General features: G+C 46.7%; 1 protein-coding gene across 5 annotated transcripts in view; it reads right to left on the reverse strand.

The window, feature by feature from the left end:
• ANK1 (ankyrin 1) overlaps window positions 1-26,207 on the reverse strand; it is a 199,004-nt gene that overhangs the window by 1,510 nt on the left and 171,287 nt on the right. For 4 of the 5 annotated variants that reach the window (XM_081047066.1, XM_081047064.1, XM_081047067.1 and 1 more), the window contains 5 exons: window positions 14,904-15,462; window positions 11,785-12,082; window positions 7,232-7,315; window positions 6,127-6,192; window positions 5,646-5,786 (listed from right to left, as the gene is read on the reverse strand). In XM_081047066.1, the coding sequence (XP_080903192.1) occupies window positions 5,685-5,786; window positions 6,127-6,192; window positions 7,232-7,315; window positions 11,785-12,082; window positions 14,904-15,462 (1,109 nt within the window). In that variant the 3' untranslated portion in view covers window positions 5,646-5,684. Of the gene's footprint in view, window positions 1-5,645; window positions 5,787-6,126; window positions 6,193-7,231; window positions 7,316-7,967; window positions 8,924-11,784; window positions 12,083-14,903; window positions 15,463-26,207 lie in introns of those variants that run through there. The other variant, XM_081047068.1, reaches the window with a different exon arrangement.

Here is a 26,207-nt window from a genome sequence, read left to right on the forward strand (position 1 = left end):
CCCTTGCAGTCACCTGGGGAGAAATCTCCATGAGTAGATCTTGTACCTACAAAAGGGGCCAAGTTCATGAGCCAGGGCTTGTGCCAAGACAGGGGCTAGGCTAGGCAGCAGTACCCTCTGCTTTTTCAGTGCAGTCCAGCCAACATGCACAGATGTCTGCTATGTGCCAGCCCCGGGATCCCAGAGGTAGAGCAGACATGATTGTAGCCTCAGGAGCTCATCATGGCTTCAAGGGATGACAGCACTTCTTCAGCTCTGGTCCACAGCTCCTACTGTCAGATGCCTCTAGCACCTCTCCCCATGTCTCATGGATAGACAAGCTCTGTTATGGCCAAGAGATCTTTGGAAGACAGGTGCATTCTCCCTAGGATATTGTGTAGCTCACGCTGGAAGACAGTGCTTTGCCTGCAGAATCAATTCCAAATTCTGCAGCCTGGGATTCACAGCAAGACACCTCTCCTGCCACCCCTGGTGCCTCATCCTCTAACCTGGGGTGAAATTCTGTTTCCAAGACCAGCCACTGGGGGTTCTGTCCACAGAGACCTAGGGACCAACTGGAAAAGGAGGACACTTAAATAAAGAGGAAATGACTGACAATCTTCTGGGTGTAGTAGGAAGTGACACAGAAAGGGAGAAACCCTTTCTGAGGCAGAGCTCTCCCCACAGGGAGCTGTCTTGGGCCCTTTGGGAACAGGCTTGGGGAGGAAGCTGGCGATGACTAACTCTTTCTATTTGAGTGTTTTTCCAAGGATGAGAGGGTGGTGCTAAACTTGCCAAAGGCTGTGATAAAGCGAAAAACCAAGTCTTCTACTGCTATAGCTTGAAGGAGCTGTCACCTGGAGGGCAGACTCTTCCATCACTGCCTGGACCGCTCTGCCTTCAGAACCCCCAAGGCCTGCCTGTTCCCTGCCTTTGTTTGTGGCTGTCCTATCAAGAATGCCATCCAGTCTCCTCTGTGCTGAAGTTCTGCCCACCACCCTCAAGACCTCTGCTCCACGAAGCCTTCCTGATAATTCCAGCTCACTCTTGTTTCTCTCCTCACAACTCTAGAAGCTTTTCCCGTCTGTCACTCCCTTTTATTTAGAGTGGTCATAGAGTGTAGCAGTTAAAGACCATGAACTCTGAAGCCAGACTGCCTGAGTTCATATCCTATCTCTGCCAAGTTCCTGCTGTGTGACCTTGATCAAGTTAGTTACGCTCTCTTTACTCAGTTTCCTTTGTTGTAAAATCAGGGCAATAAGAGGTGGCACCTCATCAGATTGTTTTGATGTTTAGAAGAGCTAAGATATATAAAGTGCTTAGAAAAGTAAGTAGTACTTATGTGAATGTGACTGTAACTGGCTGTCTGGAAATGTGACTGTCCTGCTTATCTTTCCTTTTGCATGTCTGCATTCTTCCTCTGGCTACAGTATAAATTCTCGGAGGGCAAGAGCCGGGCCTTCCCTTCCCTGTGGTCTCCACATTGCTTACCCCAGTGCTAAGCATACCTGAAATAAGAAACCTTATAAAATCTTGGCCCCGGGGAAGGAGGCTATAATCTCTCACACACTTTTCTGCCCAGGCAGGGAGCAGAGAAGGAAGTTCAAGGCCAAGAGATCATTCTATGGTAACTGCTCGTTTCATCTTTGGGTAAAGTAATAGTCCAGGAGAAGCGACAGGTCCAGTGGGGGCACCCAGGCAGGGGTAGGACTAGAATGCAAGTCTCTTGGCTGTGTCCAGTATGTGCCTCTGTCCTGCACCTCTGCTACTGGGTGCCCTTCGAGAAAGGTCTTACCCTAATAAAAAGCTTAAACAATAGTCCCCTGCCATTCCTAGTGGTTATACTGCTGAGGTTCTTTTCCTCTTTTCATCTCTCTGAGCTGTGTCACCTGTTCCCACCCCCTACCCAGTGTCTGTGGCGCTTTCCTCTCCCCAGCCCCAGACTCCAACAACACCTGCCATGTCAGAGGAGTGAGGATGGACCAAAGCTTAAAACAGCCAAATAAAACAGGACCCGTTGCCTCCCTGCCTCTTTCCAATGAGATTATTGATTCAGTTTTAAACTCACTAAAATATTCTATTTTCAGAGCTAACGTAAGTCTTGCAATCATAGGGTCTGAATGGAAAGTGTCTCTTAAAAAAGAAAACAAAACAAAACCCCCAGCAGTCTTTAATACTGCAGCTTTCTCAGAGTCCCAGGAGGTTGAGTGACATAGATGCAAAGGATTGTTGAGAACCAGAGGGCTGCCCTGGCTCCTGGTACTGGGCGGCCCCTGTCCCCAGCCCTCTAGCTGCCCTGCTCCATGCTGTCATTCTAGTAGCACTGACACCCTAATTCTTGGACCTAAATACTTGGCACAAAGCAAAACCCACTAGCTGCTACAGTCTGCCCCAAATAATCAGACATTGACTAAACAGCAATTTTTTAGTTTCTTAGAAACTACTGGAAAGCATCCTTCCCCAACCTGCCAGACCTTAAATGCAAAATCCTTCCCAAGGTGGGCGTGATTGCGGGAGCATCAGAACGGGTGACTGGGATCTATTCAGTCCTCACCTGTGATGGGGGTATTCTGCCCTTTGGGGGTGTTCCGTAGCTCTGAACAAACTACAACCATTATTCTTTTCAGCTCACCTTTTAAACCTAAAGTCTACAACTGTGCTGTGTCACCTCTAGGAGGTTTGTAAGGGAAAACTCAAATCAGTCATCATAGCTCACTCTTCCTTATGCATACAAGTCACTTGAGGAGCTTGAGGCAGAAGCTTGAGTTCCAGAATTTTAATTCAGTAGGTCTGGGAGAGGCACCAGGAATCTGCACTTTAACCAGACTCTTGGAGGACTGACGTGCAGGGATGCAGTGACTCTTTGTGAAACAGTAGATTAGAACTTGGCAATTTCTAAAGCCCTTTAACAAACATAAACTCATCGATCACCACAGCCACCCTACAAGGGAAATATCGGCATCATTGCTATTGGATGGCTAAGGAATCTGAGGCTTTGAGAGGTCAACTGACTTGCCCCTGTCACACTCCAAATCAAATCGTCAACAGGTTGAGCACCAGAATACATATGTTCTCCTTGGCTCTTCACAATGGCCCTCACAGCTACCGTGATTATTTTTATGGAAGTGTAACACACATTCAGAAGGAACTATTTTCATCCTTGCTTGAGGAGACAGAAGCTCAGGGTAGTTAAACGACTCGCGTAAGATAACACAACCTGTAAATCAGGGGCAGCTGGGCCTTGAATCTAGACTCCCAAGCCCCAGGGTTCCCCCTCTGAAACATATACAATCGATTCTTGTTATCTGCAGTAGTTATGTTCATGAACACTGGATTAGCCAATACTGAACCACTGCTCCTAAGGAAAACACGGCATTAGGTTCCTACAAGCTTCTGTTCACAACATTTTTGTCAACCAAATACTACATAACCTTGTTTTACGTGTGTTTCTGTCTAAAGACACCTGATTTAATATATATGGTTCATTAACATTGAATTCATGGCCACCAACACTCCAACTCAGGCCTGAAGGAAGCTTATCGAACACATGTATTTTCTCCATAAGGCACATCACAGCCTTCCTGCACTTAAGAACACTACACAGCTCTTCAACTAGTCTTGAAACCCATTTTAAACAGCAAAATCACCAACAAATAGCCCCAAAATGCAAAACAAAAAAACATGGCATTAAATAGACTGCAAAAAAAGACATTTCTAATATGAGAGCAGAAACAAGAGGGCAGAGCCCAGCCTTGTTTGACTTCACCTGAGAGTGTGCACGAAAGGCAACTCAAATTTTTCATCACTGTGCACGTACGTGTCTGTGGATGACCACGAAAGTGCAATGAGTATAGGTTTTGGGGTTAAAATAAATTTGAGTCAGTAAGAGAATTTGCAAGTATAGAATCCACGAATAATGAGGGCTGACTGTACATGCTTTCGAGTGGGTGGTCGGGTGGTCGTTACGTATTAAGGACCAGAGAGGCTTCAGCCTCTTCACCGCCGTCTCTGTATCTGTCTTACTGGGAGGGTAAAGCATTGTAGGCCACCCGCCAGGCTTTCTGGGACCACGCTGGCTCCCTCACCACGGACCCCACCACACACTTCCCCGGCCTCTTCTGGGCAGAGGCCCCAGCACTGTGCTGGAGCCAGGCTGCTCTGTGTTCCTGACACTCACGCTCTGTGGTCTGGACTCACATCCCTGCGGAGGGTTCAGCCACTTTGCAGAAAAATCATCTATAGAAAATTTAAAAACAAAACAAAACTCCAGGGTTCTACCGTTCCCCCATAGCCTGGCTTCTGGCCGCCTCGCTCCTGTTCAGGAACGTCAATAGAACCCTAGCCAAACAAAAGCTCAAATTTAAAGCCCCTGCTACTGCTGCTGCTGCTGCTGCTGCTGCTGCTGCTGCTGCTGCAGACGCCACAAGGAAAACAGGACAGAAAAGTATACCTTTGCTTCCCCTCTGCTTTCTCAAATTATTGGTACCTTTGGATTATCTTCAGGACTGTTCACAGCGAATCTCCTAAACCAGCAGCCTGGTGGGACCTTCTGGCAGTGCCAGGGTTAACACTGTGACCTCCTTAAGCTGCTGAGGAGTCAGGTCTAATTTTATCCTATAACTGGATCCGCCAGTCCTCTTTTTTGCCCAAGTGCTGAGGTATGTTAGGAAGCCCCAAGTCAGCACTTCTGCTGGTTCGGGAGCAGACGCAGCGGCCCTGCTTTTTGCCCAAAGCAGAAAGTCGAAGCCAGCTTGCTGCTCGGCCCAGAGCCAGGCCCTGGGGGTTTAGATGGCAACCACCTGGTTAGTGCCACGCTGGGGACACAGTGCTTCCTTCTTTCCTGCCGACTCCCACCCCGACGCATCCTGTACTGAGCTGCCCCGAGCCGGCACCGTGAAGAGCCTCGGGGCAGCTCAGTACAGGACCCCTCAGGGAGGACGAGGCCAGAGCTGGCCGCTGAAGCCCCCAGCACTGCGCGACCTGCTGGAGAGCCTGCGCCGCCGTCGTCACAGCCCTCCCTCACTGCACAGCACCGCACACCCCATGCTCACACGCCATGCTCGGAGGCCCGGCAGCCCTCCTGACGCGTAGGGAAAACACCATCCACCCCGTGGGCTTGTTAACTTTACCCTTTCCTAGAAAGCAAGGGAGCGACAGGTTTCAAGAAACACCAGGGAGAATGGAAGCCTTGGGTTCGTGGGGACTTTTGTCGGGTTCCAGGTTCAAGCGACAGTTCAGTTCTAAGTCTGTCACTGTGGGAGCTCTTCCTGGGGTTGTGGATGGAAACAGCACAGCCTAGACAGACTCGGCTGCCCTCTCCGATGCCCTGTCCCCATTGCTTTGTTTCCGGGAAAGTAATATTACTGAGATGACCAAGCACTTTGCACTCATCAAAGCATGTTTTTCAAATCTGTATTTTTGCACTGCCTGAAACGTAGGTCAACAGATATTGTTGATTTTGCTTTCTTGACCAAGGAAATCAAGACTCAGAGACGCAGTTGAAAGGTGGGGAAATGAGAATCTGTGTCTCGAGACCACAGCAATGCTGTTCATCCTGCATCATGCTGGGGAGAGGGGACGGGAGTGGGCACATGAACAGCTCTTTCCAGGACCCACCATTCCACAAGGACCAAACCATGCAGAAAGCATGCAGAAAGACCTGTTACCTCCAAAGAGGCCATTCGAGGGCGGGGGTTTGCTCGAGATCACTGTTTCCCCCTTTTCAGGCTGGCCCGCTTCACTATCTGAGCCCCCTTCCTGCCCTCTATCAGGTCCGGAGGCTGCAGGCTCCTCCCTCTCAGCTCCACCTGGAGACAGCAGCAGAGACAGAATGCAGAACAGATGGCACAGAGAGACCGGCAACGATAGGCAAGAGAACGAAAGGCATCATACGGAGGTATGGAAAACACTGCCTTCTTCGGGGTAAGGGAGGTTCAAGTGAGAGCCCAGAGAGGTGGGCACGGTGCAGTCTGAAACCCAAGGAGGGCTGGCACAGAGGTGAGCAGCAGGAAGCGGTGCCGCCAGGCCCCTCGGAAGAGCGAGTGCCTCGGGGGACTGCGGCCACTGCAGTACCTTGGCGTGTTTCATAAAGTCATCAATATCAGCTTCCATCTCCCTAGGGTCCTCTGGGGGCCCCTCAATAATCACCTCCTCATGCTCCTGGGTGTCATCGGCACCAGACGAGTCTATCTGCCGAACAATTTTGCGAACGATCTAGAAAAGAGAGGGAAGGGAGAAATAGCTGGTGAAGGTGTCAAGACAAAGCTTGAGAAGGACAGGTCCCCAGGAATGACGTCGGGGAAGAGGCAATCTTTGTCCTAAAGTGCTCCTTCTTGAGAGGCAAAAATAGGGACAGGTCTCTCACTCCCATCACTGTATGGAAACAATTGCATTGAACAGCCTCAGAGGGACTAGAATTTACAGAGGGGTCTTAGCAGAGGTTTTTAATGACCAAGGTTGGACCACATGCAACTTCTATCTCTTATCCACAGCATTTCCTTCTGCCTCTTGGTATTGATGGACATTTACACTGTCTTTACTGTATGCCTATAAGCTGCTGAGGGCATTTCTTTCTCATCTATAGTAATTCGATGCAATCCAGCCATCCCTTATTCATTCCTCCAAATATCCTAACAACCATTTACTCTGTACCTACCATGTCTTAGGATGGGAGATGAAAACATAACTAAGACATGTTCCCTCCTGCACGTAGCTCACCATACAGAGGGAAAGATGGACATAAGGGTTCTACTCCAAGGTACTGTGAGCAGCACCACAGGGGAGAACATAGGAGTTTTTCCCTTTGTTCCTTCTTCTCCCTTCTGCCCAAACTCTTGACAGGCAACTTCATGTCTATTGAATTAAAATCTGCTACCGATTCAATGCCTTTCCACATTTTTTCTATTTTAGGAGGCGGTGGTAGTCTAGGGACCACCACACTGCTGTCTTACAGTTCTTTGCAGAGCTAGGCATCACGGGACAAGGTTTCTGGGCTGTCCTATGGGGCTTCGTTCGTCAGGAACAGAGTAGCAGGAGCCCAATTCAGGTTGAATCAGGCAATGCGGCTATGAAAAATGTCCAAATGTCATGTCCACATTGTGGAAGATAAGGGCTCCTGGCACCTGAACCGTCCTGTCTGAGCCCTGCTTATCCCTCTGTTAGGGCAGCAACGAGAAGCTGGGAGGTGGGTCCACCACCTTTTAGCCTCTGGTCCACCTGCCTCTCCCCAACTTGGGAGACTCCTTACACTCACCTTCTTGGTGACGATGTTGCCCTGATCATCTGTGAATTGTTCCTCAGTCACTTGCTCCCCTGGAATATTCTGAAGCTCACTTCCCTGCAATTAGAGAAAGGGAGGAAACTTGAGGTTGATTAAGTGGGAGATTAGGACTAAGAATCGAGGATGAAGAAATAGAAGAGCAGCAGCAACGACAGAGACAAATCCCCACCCCAGCAGGAAACTCCAACTCAGCAAGTAGCAGCAGCCAAACCACCAGCTCCAAGTACAAGAGGTGCCCCGTCGGGCCATGGGGCCCAAGGACAGGATGGAGCCCAGAGCTTGCAAGAGCTTTGTGTGCTGGGTTCCCGCGTAGCACCGGGAGCAGGCAAAACAGGGACAATTATGCAAGTTTTATGAAGGAGGCCCTGAGAGAAGAAGTGAGGCACCTAATTTATATTTCTACCGCACTTTATAGTGTAGAAAGCCCTTCCACAGACATCATCACACTGAGTGTGACTTGAGGACAGAAGCAAAATGAGAACAGGCCTGCTAAGTCCCAGAGCTGAGCTATCTCTGCCATCACACAGCGATGGTCCAAATGGGGGCCGCACACAGCTCTGGCTCCCAGTGCAGAGTCAGTCCCCCGAAGCCTTCCTGGCCCTTCTCTTCCAACATGTCTCCTGACCTGGAGTCTGGCGCCGTCCCCCAGCTCCTCCCCATTCACTTCACAGCACTGTGCCCGCAGCCCTGCCTCCTGCCTGGTGGTTACCTTCAAGAGGACCCGACGCCGGACCACCCTGGTAGAGATGGTCTCTTCGTCGTCACTCAGGCCCTCGTTCTCCCCCAGCTCCTTGTCCAGTTCCTGGTGGATGTGCTTCAGCACAAAGCACAGGGAGCCCCTGACAATGTGCATCACGTTCTGACAGCTGACCAGGAAGAAACCCAGCAGCACTAGGGTGACCAGGAGCTGGGTGATGAAAGTCCACATCCTCACCTCCTCACCAGCCGGGCCCTCCGGGGACCAGTGGAGCCAGGGCTCTGGCTGCTGCAGGGGTCCAACCTCTCATTCTCCTCTCGGACTCCAGAGTCCCCTGAGGACCCCTTTCATTGTTGCTCCTCAGTCTCCCACTCTTTTTCTCCAGGCAGGAGGCTGACCGGCCCCTCACTAGAACTGTCTGCCTGAGTGTCCTCCTCCTGCGGAGCAGCCCTAGGCTCTGCCCTCATGCCTGGGTGACGTCGGCCTTCGATAATTTTAGCTCCCAAACCAGCTGCTGAGGCTGTCCAACTGGGCTAGAAGGAAGCTGGCAGGTGCGCGTGCTCTGGGCTCTGAAATTCCATGTCAAAGTCACTGTGCGCGACTTCCACCCTGCCCCACAATGAGAGTCTGAAGAGGGGCTTGGCTTCTCTCCTTTTCTGCCTGCCTGCTGCTATGCAAGCTAAAGGCGGCTCTGCCCAGGGAAATCTTGTTCAGGAGCTCCAGAAAATAAGGCATCTGAAGAATGTGGCTACTTGCATTTCCCTGCGCTGCTATTGCAGTGATCAGACTGATGTTTACCCTCTCCCATGGGGACGGGACTGGCTAACAACCTGGAGAGTTAGGGTTTATTTCAAAACTAGCCCTGGGATGAGTGATTTGCTCAGGTCCCGCGCAGCAGTGTCCAGCATAGGTGGCGGTGCAGTGCAATTCCCGTCAGCCCCTTTAACGGGCACAACAACCCTAAACGTAAGCGTGGAACTGGTGTTGTCTATTTAAGGCCTGTCCTCAAAGGCTCTCTTCCCAGGCTGGCTGTCAACAGCCGCCCACGAGGAGCAGGAACCACGCACATTATACTCGCCTTTGCAGAGCTGATTCACAAATGCAGCTGTGGCTGAAAGGAATTTTACTTTCGGGATCAGGCTGTTCCTCTTTGAGTAGCAGCTCACATGGCGGAGAGAACAAAGACCTGGGATGGCACACTGACCCCGGATGGCACACTGACCCTGCAACGAGCTCACTGTGGGGGCTTGGGAAAGCTGGGTACCTTGTCTGGGTCTCAGTTTCCTCACCCCAAAACAGGGTAGATTAATGTGCTCTTCCCGCCCCATTCTCGAGAGTGCCGTGCAGACCCTAGGGTTCATGAGTACTACCACTATGAGTAATCATAGGAAACACTGACCACAGTGCACACTGTTCTGCAGGCCTTGTTCCATGTGCATTTCACGTATTAACTCAGTTAATAAGCCTTCCCACAATCCTACCATGCAGGTTCTATCATTTCCCACCAAGGAAAAGGAAGCACAAATAAACTTGCCTACGTGAAGGAGTAACTAAGTCAAAGAGTCAGATTTCAAATTCCTATCACGACACAACACGGCCTCATTTCAACAAGAAAGCACTTGGAAAACTAGAAGCCACAGCACATTCAGTTTCAGCCCAGCCAAGGAGAGTTCAACTTCAGATATTTTTCCCCAGGTCCTCAGAGAGGGACTGGCTGGCTTATAGTCATTTCAGGCCTGTTTTTGAAGCCCTAAATTACAAGGCATCCCTCTATCTCTCTATTACTGTTTCCAGAGACTCACTGGAAATACTAGCAAATGGGTGCTTTGCTAACCGGCACCTTAAATGATCACCGCCCCCCCTCTCCCCCACCGGCCCCTGCCTCCCAACCGGGGTTCTGTCAGATGTTTCGGACAACAGCTCATCCATGCCATCCAATCTTGTCCTAGGCTGGGGAGGTGTTAGTTGTACTGCTTGCCCCACACCCCACACACACACACTCCTACTGGAAAACAGGACATCTGGACTCTCCTGGCTCTGACGCTGGTTCACTGTGTGACCCTGAAGAAGCTGTCGGCTCTGTAGACCTCAGTTTCCTCCTGTATAAATGATGCAGGAGGACCATATGACCTAGAAGGTTTCTCCCTTAATTCCCTGGGGCGGTCTTGCTTCCTCCCCAGTTCTCCCTTCATCAGAGGCTGACTGCAGAGGACTGGTGGGAAATATTGCTCCTGGCATCCTTCTCTTTCCCCAGGAGTCAGGAGTCCAGACCTGGTTAAGAACTCCTGTGCTCTGGGCCAAGCACTTGCTACTGAGAGCAGTAGAAGTGGGCAACAAGAAATAGCCCGATGGCAAATAATGCATGGGGTGGGCTAGGGTTAAAAATGGACACAGCCGCCTGTCCTGTGTGAGGCACATACTTGGCAAGGACGCATTCTAAATAAAACCGTATTTAATTCCTAGCAGCTCTCGACAGCCAGCATCACAGGACCACTGTGGAGCTAGTTGAGTCCTGGGGTCCTCAAAGATGCCTGCTAGGCCTAATTTCAGATAGAAGTGAGGGGAGAAAAAGGAAGAAAGAAGCAGAGGAGAAAGAGAGGAGGAAAGTGGTTCCCGGATGAGGAAACGGTGCTGACTGAACAGTAAGAAACCAAACGAGACACAGAACACACTGTTAATGCACATAATTAAAAATACATATGCACATAACAGCAATGAACATCTTATAAAAACACATAAATTAAAAAGACACATTAATAAGATGTCTGCGATTTGCTTCACAATAATATGGAGGTGAGGTGGAAGAGAGCAGAGGGGGGTACAGATGAAACAAGATTGGCCATGAGTGCTCCCCCAGTGGTGCGGCGGTAGAATTCTCGCCCGCCAAGCGCGCAACCCAAGATTGGCCATGAGTGGGGAATTGTACATCCTTGGTGGTGTGTGCATGGAAAATTAATATGCTATACTGTCTGTTTTGCTGTTTATTTGCAATTTTTTTACAATAAAATTTTTTTGCAAAAAAACCACATTTAAATGGATGTCTATGGGAATGGGGAGGGGCAAGAGAATGGGAATGGGGCATGAAGATAAAAGTGAATAAATAAAAAAAGTAAAGTAGGGCAAACTGAAATGGAGGGAGGGAGGACTGAGAGAGGAAGAGGTCGAGGAAACTGGGAGGAGAGAGGAAAGCGGGAGGTGGCGAGAACATTCTCCCCATCCCTCTCCTGTTCCACTTGGTGAGCCTACCCACAGAATCACAGAATTCTCAAACTGTATGGACCTTGGTGATAATCCATTCACTCCTCCTCTACTAGTGAGGAAACTGAGTTGCCAAGAAGAAAGTGGCTTGTCTTACGGCCATGCAGCCCACGGTAGGACCAGAGTTAGCACAACACCCAGCTCTCTTGGCTCTAAGCTCTTCCTAAAATATGATGGAAAAAGAAAAGAAACAAAAAACCATGGCTTTGGAGTCAGCTAGACCTAGCCCACCTCTGACCCCGTGACCTTGGGCAAGTTGCTTAACCATCTGTTGTCAGATGGGAATAACCTCTTGTGAGGATGATAACACCACAGGCTGTGCCTGGAATACTCAGGAGCCCCATGCATGTCAGCCCCTCCCTTTCCTCAATAAGGATCAAGGAAGCAGACGAAGACCAAGGTAGACCAAGACCTTGTATCCTTCCTTCTAGAGAAAGTGAAGTCACCGCCAAAACGTTTAAAGAAAGCAAACATGCTCAGCTCTGGGCTGAGTGAACAAGAGGCTGCCTAGACATCAGGCCCCTTCTGGCACTGGTGCAGGCATCAGCAGGCTCCTTCCTACGGTTCTCACCTTCACCACCTGGGAGAATGTGCTCTTGGACTCCTGCACCCACTCTCGGTGTCCTTGTTGTCTCTGTTCCCTGTCAGCCTGTAGGCTGTCAGCCTCGGGCTGCTCTGGCTGCATGTGCTCAGTCGCAGACACCAGGACCTTCTCATACTCCCGAGACCCACTGGGTTCCAGCCCTTTGATGGTGGTGACTGTTCTCTGGAATGAGTGTGGGCCTTGCGTGACCTCCTCTTGCCAGGAACCTTGTGCAGCATCTTGCAGGTACGAGACAATGGAACCTTCTCCATCCCAGTCCTGCAGTCTTGGGTCCAGGAAGAGAGAAAGGACACCTGGTCACTCTTCAATCTCTGCTCTGTCTCAAATGCCCTGTCCTGGTTCACTCAAAACACATCCTGTACTGCCCATCCAAGGGGCAGGAGAGTGTGAGCAAATCACACAGTTGACTGCCCTGTCCAGAGAGGTACAAATAGGCCATCCGTGCTGTCCAGGTGGAGAGGGCCAAGGATACCAGTGCCATTGGTTGCTTCCCTGGAGTGGACAGCTTCACTCTGGGCTCCCGAGGCGCTTGGCTCACACCTGTGATACAGTCTACACCCATCACCACACCCACCTCCCCTCCAGCCCCCCAGGCTACCTGCCCTCCATAGACCTCATCTCAGTGCTCATCTGACGAGGTGATCACTGTCCCCCTTTGGAAACATGCTCTTCTGTGGCTTCTAGGACACCACATTTGTCTGCACCGCCTACCCCCCACTTCCCTGGCCACCACTGCTTGGTGTCCTTGGTTGGTTCCTCCTAATTTTCCCCTGACTTCTGAACATTGGAGCGCCCCAGGGCTCAGTTCTCAGACCTCAGCTCTATCTACATCCACTTCCTAAGGGAGCGCATTCAGTCTATGGCTTTTCACCCTATCCGAATGCTCTGAATGCTCAGATGTATGTCTCCAGCATCCATGAGCTGCAGGTGTGTAGCTGCCTCCGCAACATCTCTGCCTTTTCTAATGGGCATCTTGAGGATAGCATGGTCAAATCCACACTAACGATCTTCTCCCCAAACCTGTTCCACCCAGTCTTGCCCGCTGCAGTAAATCAGTTGACCTTTCAATTGCCAGGTCAAGGATACCAGTGAGCTCTTTGACTTCTCTGTTCCGCTCACACTCCACATCTTATTTCTCAGAAAACCCCTTTGGTTCAACTTTCAAAAATAAATCCCGAACACAACCACTTCTCGCCACCACCACTGCTACCATCTTGGTCCCTATCGCGATGAACGCTGGTCTCCTAGCTCATCTCCCCATCTACCTCTGGCCATGTCAGGCTGTTCTCAAAGCATTTGCCAGGTCATCTCACTTCCCTGCTCAGAACCCTCCAATGGTCCTCCATCCCACCCAGTAAATGCCCAAGTCTTTCTAGGACTCAAGGCCTGACATGTGTGGCCCCATGACCTTCCTGACCTCATCTTCCTTGGCCACCTTATCTATAATTTCCACCCCCACTCCACATACATACACACCACCTGCTCCCCTTCCTTGCTTTATTTTTCATTTTAGAACTTAATATCTAGCATTTCTCTTTTAATTACCTTTAATTTTATTTACTTTCTCTTGTTTACTGTCAGTTTCCGCACTAGTCTGCTGACAGAGACTTTTGTCTCTTGTTCAATGCCACATCCCCAGCACCTAGGTGCCCACCATATCGTGGGCACTCAACACATATTGTTGAGTGAGTAAATGAAATTCGTCTGTCCCCATCAGAAGATTGACCAAGGTCACAGAGCCAAAGTGTAACATACTGAAGCTCAGCACTCAGGCCTTCTGGTTCCCGTGCTGTTGCAATGGTGCAGTGGTCAGCGCATAGGTAAGTATTCAATCAATGCTTGTGGAACGAATGGCCATCACAGGTTGTTGGAAGATGGCCTCTCTCCACGGAAGGCCAGTATTTTACTTTGAATCCTCACAGGCTCAGTCTGTCCAATTCTCCCCACTAATCAAAGGATTTGTTTGGAAACTAACTAAATCCTTGCTGTCTTATTTTTTAAATGACTTTCCTTTCCTGCCTACTATGGTATTTGGGCCACGCTGAATGGACCCTAGGGAATGGCCAGTCAGCCTAGGCTTTTGAGTGGAGCAATGTGGGTGGGAAGAGGACATGAGAACAGATATCCCATAGCCTAGCCAGACCTGAGCTCTTTGGGTGGCCATAGCCTTCTGGGAGCACATAAACTGTGTTCCAACTTTAGGGAAAATTTAGGAAGCACAGCCATATGGAAGAAAGGGTCACTGTCACTTGCTTCCTGTGCCAGTTCAGGAAGGCCAAAGTGATACCTGCCACATGTCTGTCTCCTCTCTTTCTCACCCCACGCCCTCCTCCACACTCGGCCCCGTGATAAGAGTGTGTGGTGTCCAGTGCAGGACTACAGCGGGCCCATGGCCTGAGGGCTTTCAGAGTCTGCCTAACTGCCACTGCTGCCTCCCTCCTGCTGGTATAGCGCCAAGCCTTCTCATCACGGGGGCTGGCTGAGGACCGACCCACGAGAATATCCATCTCTTAACAGTTGAAAGCTCTGTTCTGCCCCAGATAAGCCCACCAGCCTCACTCTTTCAGAGGGGTAAAGCAGAAAGGGCACCATTATCAGCTCTGTCACACTCAGGCTGTGTGACCACACAAATAACTCCCCAGGCCCTGATGTTTGTAGGTTTCTAAATATGGTCTTCAACGATAAGCACACAACAGTGATAGGGGCCTAGAACACCTAGCCCCAGTTGCACTTTGGAGACATGGTTCCTCCAAGCCTTATAATCTCTCTCCTAAGTACGCTCCAACTTGTCATGACACCCCAAGCCTCTCTCCTGCTGGCCACACCCAGGGGGTGTCTTGCGGAGGGGCTGGCCTTTGCAGACCACAGCTCCATTCATATAAAACACGACAGAGGCGCAAGTGAGGGCTGGACGGCTTCAAATGCAAGGTGGAGCCTCCAGAATGTACTTTTGCTCCAGGGCATTTAGAACACAGGGGCAGGGTTGGCAGCAGCACCTAAGAATTCCCTCCGTACTCACTGCCAGGCAGCCTCACCCGGAAGCCCCGGAAGACGAAAGGCACCCCCCACGGCTGCCCAGCCCTTACCTGTCCTGGCTGGTGTCCATCACCCGACTCACGGTGGGGGATTCTGTGATGTGGGCTTGCACCCTCTGCTGGCCTGAAACAAGAGACACTTCATTCTCTGAGTCCTGCCCTGCCCCTGTCGAGTCTTCCTGCCTGTTATGACTTGGCTGCTTCTCTTCTGACCTCTGACCTTCCTCCTGGTCAAGCAAATCGATAAGGCCATTTGTGGCATCTGAATCCACTGTGTCGTCCTCCACAAGGTCCAGAGAGCCCAGCGTGGGGCCCTGGGGTCCCTCGGAGGATGCCCCCTCCAGCTTCCACTCGTGGCCGGTGGCATCAGAGTCCTCGGCCTTGCTGCACTCCAGAGAGGAGTCCTCAGCAGTGACCAGAGAGGGTGTGAGGCCCGCGGACCACACCTGCATGTCAGACATCTCCAGCATGGCGTCATGCTCCGTGGCCGCCAAGGGGATGGCGTCTATGACGGCCACCTCGTTCCAGTACTGGTCTGCACGCAGCGGAGAGGGAAGCGCGTAGTGCAGGGAGGCAGGGGACAGCAGCTCGTCCTGCAGCGAGGAGTAACCTGGATGGGCAGACAGAGGGCAACATGCTCCAGAAGCGATTTTTGTCACACACGCTTACGTGCAAGTCCACACACACACACACACACACACACACACACACACACACACACACGGGCACAGCCACAGATAGGCATGCACATTCCGGGCGAGGGGCTTTCCAAGCTTCAAGTCCATTGCTCAGGCCTTGTGGCTGCTGCCCAGGGCGCCTGGGCAAGAGAAACAAGGCTCTAGGTTGGGTGATGGGCAGCCAGGGAGTGGGGGCAGAGAGGAAAGCTCCTTTGCTGGACGGCAAAGAGAAGAGATTAGAATTCTTTCTTATCCAGTTCAGAGCACTAGATCAAGAAGCCTTGATCCAAAGGACTTGTGCTCCAATCTGTCTCCAGTGAGAGGAAAGCCCCACTTCTCAATGGCTGGGCAGAAAGAAATATTGCTCTTTCTTTGCTCAAAACTTCCCTTTAGCACAGTCCTCAGGTTATCTGCTAGGAATGTGTGTTAAAGGGAGGGAACAATCCACCCGGATCCAGGGTCAGAAACTGAACTGCCTTGGAGGGGTCTAACGGGGTACACTGAATACCCACAGACCTCAGGGCGGTGGTCAAATGGGAAACAATTTGGTTTGGGATGAAGTAACTTTTCCTCAAGTTGCAGATTAGTTCTAGAAACTCTGAATGGGCTAATGTGGCACAAGTAAGGGCTGTAAGCATTCAAAACAGGGGCCAGGTCAAAGGACACCAGGAGGGGCAGGTGCATTGGCTGCCACGTCAGCACTCTGCCCTGACGCCCCTCCCCCACAGGCCCTGAGCTATTCATGCCAGCTCCCAGTCAGCAGTGAGCCAGCGGGAGTGGAGCCAGCTAGCTCCGGCCCCAGTGCACAGCGTCGTGGTCAGTACAGTCTGTTCATACGTCTGTTCCTGGCTGAGTCCCTGCTGGCTTTCTGCTGGGCTCTGGTATTGGCTCCCTGCTGTTTAGAAGTGACTAGGAACCTGAGTGAGTGGCACGTGCAAGTGTGTAAGGAATTTGTGTGCCAGTTGAGCAAGCAGTGTCCTGTCAGGTGGCTCCTCTGCTCTCCGCTGGCCAGGAGTGGGGGTACCTGTGACAGGGGCAAGAGGGCCTCTACTCCCCTTCAGAGCAGGTGCCAACCTGTGGGTGGGAGAATGGACTAGAAGACAAAATTCTCCATTTGGCTAAGCTTGTCTGAGGAACTAGGGAGCAGGTGTATGCGTACAACCTCTGAAGACCCAGCAGAGCCCAAGGAGGGCCCTGGGTATGAGTGGGGCTGCCTCAGGCGAGGTCTATAAGGACTTTCCTGTGTCCAGAGAGGTACCTACCCTAGTGTCCAGGTTCTTCATTCTGTCATTCATCCCCCTCCTTTTGTCACCTCCTCCCTGGGTGTGGCTTTTCTTAAGCCAAATGGGTCCTACTCATTCACAGCTCTAAGCCTCAACTCTTCTCATCTCTTCTCTACTTCTGACAACACCATCTCCAGCTAACCTCATCCACTCACTTGTTCAACCAAAAATTATTCATTGAGGTCCAGTTACATGCCAGGTACCATGCTAAAGGGTTGGGAATTACAAACATACAACACACACAAACAAGACAGGTTCGCTTTGTCCTCTTTTTTCATGATGTTTCCCCAGCAACTTCCGCTCACCTGGATTTCCCCCATCTTTGAACCTGTCCTAGGTTCCCTCACTAAGCTGCTCATGAACTGTACACTCTTTGAGGGAAGGGATGGTGTTTACCTTTTCCTTCCACTTGCCTAGAACAGGACTGGGAATTCACTGGCCCCAGTGACTACTGCAGAGCTCTCCAGGTGGGTAAGGGGGACACAGGAGCCAGACAGGTGACTTCATCCATATTTAGTAAAACCACAGTTGCTAATGTTTACATTGTGACAGGAACCATGCTATGTGATTGACATACTCGTACATCCTCTCATAATCTTCCCAGGAGAGTTTTCTTCCTGACTGAACTCTACAAGTCTATGTAGTTCCAGATCCCAAAATTAGGAGGGAGACCATGAAGTGATAGGGTGGCTGGCAGGTAGGGCTATGCAGTGACAGAAACTACGGTAATCCTCTTTCTGCTCTGACCAAACTACGAACAAAGAGGAGGTGGGAGAGTAGGAGAAATGGGTGGGTCAAATTTTACTACAATGTTAACTCCAAGTCATTGTATGTGAAACTATGACCTAAGGAATTGGGAAACCAGGGGCAATGGCCTTCAAACCCTTCATAGACATCTCTCCAGATATATGCAAGCAGAACATTTTAGAGTCAAGTGATATTTTTCTTCTTGTTACTCTTGAAAGTGTTATTACATTAGTTCCATTACTAATTGAGCATCTATTTTGTATAAAACATATTTAACATATTATTTTAAATTATCATAGCAATCCTGCAAGGACTGACATTATTCCTACTTTAAAAATTAGGAAACTAGAGGTTTAGCAACTTGCTTAAGGCACACAGAGTGGTCTTTTCACTAGATTCTGCCATTAATATCTTTTTTTCTTTTCTTTTTTTTTTTTTATTGGGGAAGAGGAACAGGACTTTATTGGGAACAGTGTGTACTTGCAGGACTTTTTCCAAGTCAAGTTGTTGTCCTTTCAGTCTTAGCTGTGGAGGGTGCCGTTCAGCTTCAAGTTGTTGTCCTTTCAATCCTAGTTGTGGATGGCGCAGCTCAGCTCCAGGTCCAGTTGCCGTTGCTAGTTGCAGGGGGCACAGCCCACCATCCCTTGCGGGAGTTGAACTGGTAACCTTGTGGTTGAGAGGACGCGCTCCAACCAACTGAGCCATCCAGGAGCTTAGCGGCAGCTCAGCTCAAGGTGCCATGTTCAATCTTAATTGCAGGGGGCACAGCCCACCATTCCTTGCAGGACTCGAGGAGTCGAACCTGCAACCTTGTGGTTGAGAGCCCACTGGCCCATGTGGGAATCGAACCGGCAGCCTTCGGAGTTAGGAGCACGGAGTTCTAACTGCCTGAGCCACCTGGCCGGTCCCCATTAATATCTTTTGAAGATAGCTTTATTGAGATATAGTCGACATACAGTAAATGCACATATTTAAAGTAGATAATTCGATAGGTTCTAACATAGGTATACACCCATGGAACCATCAACACAATGAGAGATATGCATCATTCCTGAAAGGATTCCTTATGCTTTGTAATCCTTCTTTCTGCTACCCCATTCCCAGGTAACTGCTAATCTTCTTTTCATCACGATACATTAGTTTGAATTTCCTAGAATTTTACATAAATGAAACTAGTCAGAGTGTACTCTTTTTTGTCTGGCTTCTTTCACTCAGCTTAAACATTTGGTATCATCCATATTGTTGCATGTATTGATGATTTATGCATTCTTATTTTTGAGCTGTATTCCATTGGATGGATAGACCACAGTTTGTTTATCCATTTACCTGCTAATGGACATTTGGGGCTTCCAGTTTGGGGCTATTACAAATAAAGATGCTTATCAGTGCAGACACACACTTTCTTTTCTTTGGGTAAATACCTAGGAGTGGAATAGCTGGATCATATGGTAAGTATATGTTTAACTTTTTAAGAAACAACCAAAGTGTTCTCCCAAGTAGTTGTCCATTTTAGGTTCCCACCAGCAGTGTATGAGTCCCAGTTTTTCATATTCTTGTCAACACTTGGTATGGTCAGCCTTTTTCATTTCATTCTTATGTGTAATGGGATCTCCTTATAGTTTAAATTTTTATTTCCCTAATAGTAACTGATGATGTTGAGGGTCTTCTCATGTGCTTATTTGCCATCTGTACATCTTCTGGGTTAAGTGTCTGTTCAAATCCATTCTAAAAACTGGTTTGTTTGTTTTCCTATTATTGAGTTTTGAGAGTTCTTTATATATTTTGGATACAAGCCCTATATCAGATTTGCCAATATTTTCTCCCAATCTGTTGCTTGTTGTTTTCATTTTCTTCACAGTGTATTTTGAAGAGCAGAAGTTTTTAATTTTGATAAAATCCAACTTATCAACTTGTTCTTTTATAGATTGTGCTTTTGGTGTTGTATGTAAGAAATCTTTGCCTTACCCCAGATCTCTATGGTTTTCTTTTATGTTTTCTTCTAGAAGTTTTATAGTTTTATGTTTACTTCTAGAAGTTTTTATATTAGGTTTTACATTTAATTTATGATCCATTTTGGGTTAATTTTTGTATGTGGTACAAAGTATGAATCCAAATTCATTTTTGCACATGGATGTCCAATTGTTCCAGTACCACTTGTTGCAAACGTTATCCTTTCTCCACTGACTTGTCTTTGCACCTTTGTTGAAAATCAGTTGTTCATACATATGTGGTTCTATTTCTGGACTCTATTCTGTTCCACTCATTTATGTACCTTTATGACAATCCCACACTTTATTGATTACTATAGCTTTATAACAAATCTTGAAGTCAGATATTGTAAGTCCTCCAAGTTTGTTCATTTTCTAGGTCCTTTTCATATGAATTTTAGAAACACTTTGTTGATTTTTACAAAATGCCTTCTGGGATTTTGATTGGGATTGCATGAAATATATAGATCATTAAGGGAGTATTTACAACAATATCAAGTCTTCTGACCCATCAACAAGGTGAATCTCTACCTTTATTTATGTCTTCTTTAATTCCTCTCAGAAATGTTCTGTAGTTTTCAATGTATAAGTCTTTCATCAGACTTATCTCCAAGTATTTCAAATTTTTCAATGCTATTGTAAATGTACATTTACAACTAACATAAGTCCACTTTTAATTTCAATGTACAATTGATTATTATATATTGCAGTTGTATCTTGCAACCTTCCTAAATTCATTTGTTAATCACTTTCTGTAGATTCCTTTGGATTTTTTATATAGGTGATCTTGTGTCTGTGAATAAAGACAGTTTACTTCTTCCTTTCCAATCTGGCTGCCTTTTACTTGTCTTATTGTACTGGCTAGCGCTCCTAATGCAATGTTGAAAAGAGGCAGCGAGAGTAGACATCATTGTCTTGTCACTGAACTTAGAGGGAAAGCATTCTGTCTTTCACCATTAAGTTAATGTTAGCTTTAGGGTTTTTTTGTAGATGCCCTTTATCAGGTTGAATACATTCCTTCCTATTCCTACTTTGCTAAGAATTTTTAACAGGAATGGATGTTGGATTTGTCAAATACATTTCCTGCATCTACTGCGATGATCATATGGTTTTTCTTTTTTAGTTTGTTAATGTGATGAATTATGTTGATTTATTTTACGATTTCTATTCTTTTACATTTGTTAAGGTGTTTTTTATGTCCCAGAATGTCATCTATCTTGCTAAACATTCCATGTGAGCTTGAGAAGAATGTGTATTCTGCTGTTGTTGGAAGATGTAGTTTGTAGATGTCACTTGTATCTAGTTGATTAATGGTATTGTTTAGTTCAACTATGTCCTGATTTTCAGCCTGCTGGATCTGTCCATTTCTGATATAGGGGTGTTGAAGTTTCCAATTATGAGACTGGAGTCATCTGTGTCTCCTTGCAGTTCTATCAGTTTTTGTCTCATATAGTTTGACGCTCTGTTAGGTGCATACACATTAAGGATCAGTTTGTTTTCTTGAAAAATTGACCTCTATCATTATGTAATGCCCTTCTTTATCCCTAACTTTACTTGCTTTGAAGTCTGCTCTGTCTGAAATTAATATAGCTAATTCTGCTTTTTTATCAATTATTAGTTTCAGGTGTAATCCTGTTTTCTTTTGATTAGTGTTAGCATGGTATATTTTTCTCAATCCATGTACTTTTAATCTATAGGTATCTTTATATTTACAGTGGGTTTCATGCAGGCAATATACAGTCGGGTTGTATTGTTTGATCTACTCGAAATATCTCTATCTTTTAACTGGTACATTTAGACATTGATGTTCAAAGTAATCATTGACATAGTAGTTGGATTAATATATACCATATTTGTTACTGTTCTCTATTTGTTGCCCTTGTTCTTTGTTCCTATTTTTATCTTCTACTTTTTCTGCCTTTTGTGGTTTCAATTGGGCATTTTATAGGATCCCATTTTTTCTCCTTTCTCAGCATATTGATTATGCTTTTTTAAAACTTTTATTAGTGGTTGCCCTAGATAGTTTGCAATATACATTTACAACTAATGCAAGTTCACTTTTAAATGAAACGATACCACTTCGCAGGTAGTGTATCTTATAACATAACAATCTTAATTTCTCCTTCCTGTCCTTTCTACATAGCTGTTTGCTGTCATTCATCATTCATTTCATTTACATAGAAGCATACATAAGCAAATGTGTGTGTATGTGTAGGATATACATAAACATACATAATCAAATACATTGTTGCTATTATTATTTTGAAAAACTTATAGATCAACTAAGAATAAAATAAAGTTTTTATCTTCACTTAATCCTTCTTTGATATTCTTCCTTACTCTATGTAGATCCAAATTTCTGACTTATATTATTTTAAAACTTCTTTTAACAGTTCTTTCAAAGCAGTTCTGCTGGCAACAATTTCCCTCAATTTTTGTTTGTCTGAGAAAGTCTTTATTTTCCCTTTACCTATGAAGGATAACTTTTCAAGATACAGACTTCTTGGTTGGTGGGTTTGCTTTCTCTCAATACTTTAAATAATTCACTCCACGTTCTTCTTGTTTGCAGGGCTTCTGAAGAGAAGTCTAATTAGAAAATCATGTATATATCCATGCGGTTAACATTTTTGGCATTGTTCATTCCTTTATGTTGTTTCATAAACGAGAACGAGACCCTTATAGCATGGGTCTCGTTCAGCCTTTTTATGTCTGATGAATTCGTTCAGACTTTGTATATCGAAAAAAGTTATTCGCCTTCATTTTTTAGTTATTTTTGTTGAGTATAAAATTCTAGGTTTCGAGATGTTCTTTTTTTTTAATTTATTTATTGGGGTGACAATTGTTAATGAAATTACATAATTTCAGGTGTACAATTCCGTATTACATCATCAATAAATCCCAGAGATGTTCTTTAAAGATGTGGTCTGCTTTAAAGGTGTTGCTCCACTGTCTTCTCACTTGCATTGTTCCCAACAAGAAATCTGATGTCATCCTTATCTTTGTTCCTTTATACATACTTTTTTTCTTTGGCTGCTTTTAAGACTTTATCACTGGTTTTGACCATTTTTGTTTAAAACATGCTTTGGCATAGTTGCTTTCATGTTTCCTGTGCATGTGGTTCGTTGAACTTCTTGGATCTGTCTATATCGTTTTCATCAAATTTAGAAAAATTTCAGCCATTATTTATTTAAATACTTTTTCCCCCTGTGTTCTGTTGGAAACTCTAATTTCACAAATATAAGACCACTTCAAATTGTCACACAGTTCACTGATATTTTTTAAAACGTTCTTTTCTTTTTGTGTTTCATTTCAGAGTTTCTACTGCTATGTCATCCAGTTCATTAATCTTTTCTTCTGTAACATCTAATGTCTAATCCCATCCAGTGCATTTTTCGTCTTACATATTATAGTTTCATCTCTAGAAGATTGGTTAGAGTCTTTTAAAAATATCTTCCATGTCTCTACTTAACATTTTGAATTTCTGAAATACAATTATAATAACTGTTTTACCATTTAAAAAAATAGGTTGTTTTACCACTCTTGTCTGCTAATTCTAATATCTGTACCAGTTTTAGGTCAGTTTCAATTGACTGGTTTTTCTCCTCATTATGGGTTATGCTTTCCTGCCTCTTTGTATGTCTGATAATCTTTAATTGGATGTCAGACATTGTGAATTTTTTCTTGTTTGGTGCTGGATATTTCTGTATTCTTATAAATATTCCTGAGATTTGTTTCGTTATGCAGTTACTTTGAAATACTTTGATCTTTTTAAGTTTTGCTTTCAAGGTTGATTAGGCAGGGCTGCAGCACTGCTCAATTTAGGGCTAGTTATTCTCCATTTCTGAGATAGAACTTTTCGTTGTTCCCTGTGCAATATCTGTGAATGTTCAGTCTGACTGTTGGGAATAATTGATTAATACTGATCCAAAACTTGCAGGAGACCCTATGAGGATCTCTATCCAGAGTTCTCTGTCTGTGCAGCTGTCTCTTCCATAGTACTCTATCTTGGTACATCTAGCTGCCCCTAGAGTCTCAGCAACTTCTCAAACCAGGGAGTCTTCTTGGATTTCTCTTCCCTATGCCACTATCCAGGAACTAGCAATGGGATTCACCTCATGCATTTCCTATGTCTCATGGATCACTGCCCTTTGTTATCAGATGTCCAATGTCTTGAAACTGTTGTTTCATATATTTTGTCTACTTTTTGGCTGTTTTGAGAAGGGAGGCATATTTAGTACCTATTGTCTCTTCTTGGCCAGAAGTGAAATGCATCTTAAACAGCCCCTCAGATGCGGCCAGATGAATATTCTGACTCTGGGGAATCTTGATAAGAATTGGGAGAGGGTAGCTGTATTGGACACAGAATACCTGAGGCTCATTTTTGGGTATTCTTTGTGACTTTTCCACCTTGAAACTTCCATGGTGTTCATTTTAATGGAATTTCACCCTAATGAAAATATGCCCGTGAAGAGAACTCATGCACACTCTCTCCTACCTTGTGTTTATCCTGAAGCCGCTTCCCTGGTAACAGTATTTAGTGTCTACACCTCACTGCTCCCTCTCAGTCTCCAGTGGACTCCACTGATCCACCCACATCCCACAAGTTCGTATCTGAGGCTGTAGGTGTCCATACTAGTGCTGGTGGGGATTACTATTAAGTCAGAGCAATGCTCACTAAAGCCTGAGCACATCATGCTCAGAAACATCTCACAGAGGGGGACGAGACCAAAATAAGGTCTGCTGAGTCTTCTAGGTTGAATTTCAGAAGTATCTGTCTCTCTAGGAGTTTCACGTGGCCTTATCTGGGTCACCAGCCCAATCTCTCAGTCTAGAGGTCTCCCCTCTGGGGTTGCATTTCAAGGAAATCAGGTAAAAGGCAACCATACATACTGCTTTGGGGAAGAGAACAGTCCAGTTCTCCCCAGGTCTCTTGGGTAATCCAGACATAATGATTATCCTGTTAGCTCAATGTCAGTAGCAAGCTAGACAGGGAATGACAGACATCCTGGCCTCAGACAGGAGCCACATTCACCAGTTGTAGTCATTAACAGTTGATAGAAATAAAACACATTTTATTTCTAAGTAGATATTAATATGTGTTCTATTTATCAAACCAAATGGAGCTGACAAGTGTAGGTGTGAGATGTCCACTTTTTCCTTTCATATAAGAAATCTGTTTTACTTTTAGGAACATGTTACTTTTTTCTCCTTTTATGTAATATTTTCCCCTACACATTTATTACCCAAGGGCCTGGGGTAGGCTCCTCTTGTGTAGGAGAAGCAAAGTGGCCTTTTGACTTAAGCCCCCTTCTACTCTGGCCAGTCCAAGAGCATACAGCAAGAGGACTCAGGAAGGAAGGAAAAGAGACCTCATGTTTCTATTGCCCTGAAACCACGGAGCATCCAATCCCTGCCCTGAGTTGCCATGGCTTCACAAGGAGGCTCAGACAAGCAGAGAGATGAGATAAAGCACAGACCGTGACCATCAGCGCAGGGGGCTAGGCTGGCTCCAGGGCAAACCATCATTGTTCCTGCCCAGAAGAAAGCCAGAGAAATTGCAGGAGGCTGCTGTCTCCTACCCTTCGACCTCTGACTCCTCCTCCTCCTTCTTTCCAGGCGAGAGGGCACCCAGACTTGGGATGCTCTTCCTGGGACAGGGAAGAGGGCAGGAAAAACAAACAAAAGACAATTCTGGTGCCCATAAATGTAGAATGGACCAAGCGTGGCATCTGTTTCTGAGTGCCTGCTCAGGCTGTGGCGGGAGCGAGCACGCAGGACACACAACCTGTGTCTACCCAGAGAGCGGGGGGTTCGGAGGGGCTGACAAGGCTGGACAGAGAGGCCAGGAAGCACAGCAGCATTCAATCTGTCACTGTCTATAATCAACAAAGAGGAAATGGGATCCTTTGAAAACTCAAGTTAGATCATGTTCCTGTGTTGCTCCGAAGCCTCCATCTCACTGCAGGTGAGATGTCCTCAGGATAGTCTGTAAGAGCTGGCCTCCTGTCGCCCTTTGACCTCCACTGCTGCCCTTTCTTCTTCCCTCCCTCTGCCCCGCCTCGCTGGCCCCTCATTGTTCTGCGAGCACAAGACGCACCCCTCACAGGGCCACTGCTTGGTGTGCTTGTCTAGGAGCTCTTTCTCCACGTTTCCTTGACTCAGTCGGTCTCCTTCCATCCTTCATTCAATGTTACCTGCTCCCACCATTTGTTTATGCCCTTAACCCCAGCATGCCCATAACTCGTTACTCCAGTCTATTTACTTTCTACACCACTTATTGTTACCTGCCAGCACATTATATTACTCACTTTTCTGTCAAGTTATGGTGTGACTCTCCAAACAGAAGGTAATCTCCATGAAGACAGAGTTTTGGGGTTTGGGGTGGGGCATCTGTTCGAAAACTGATTTATTTCCCCTACCTAGAACAGCACGGGGCATGTGGTAGGTGTTCAAAAAATACTTGCCAAATCAGCTGACCAACTGAAACAGAGACTCTTCCACCAGTCATGGAGCACAGAGAGACCCAGCCCCACATAGGAATTTAGAGTTCAGGCATTAGAGTGTCTAGGCTGGACTGGGGCTAAGAGTGCTATGTCCAACAGGAGACATTTAGAAATACCTGGGTCTGTTACTCTATTTTATTATTTTATTTTATATTTT

The sequence above is a fragment of the Rhinolophus hipposideros genome (assembly GCF_964194185.1).
Source record: "Rhinolophus hipposideros genome assembly, chromosome: 4".
Classification (NCBI taxonomy): Eukaryota; Metazoa; Chordata; class Mammalia; order Chiroptera; family Rhinolophidae; genus Rhinolophus; species Rhinolophus hipposideros.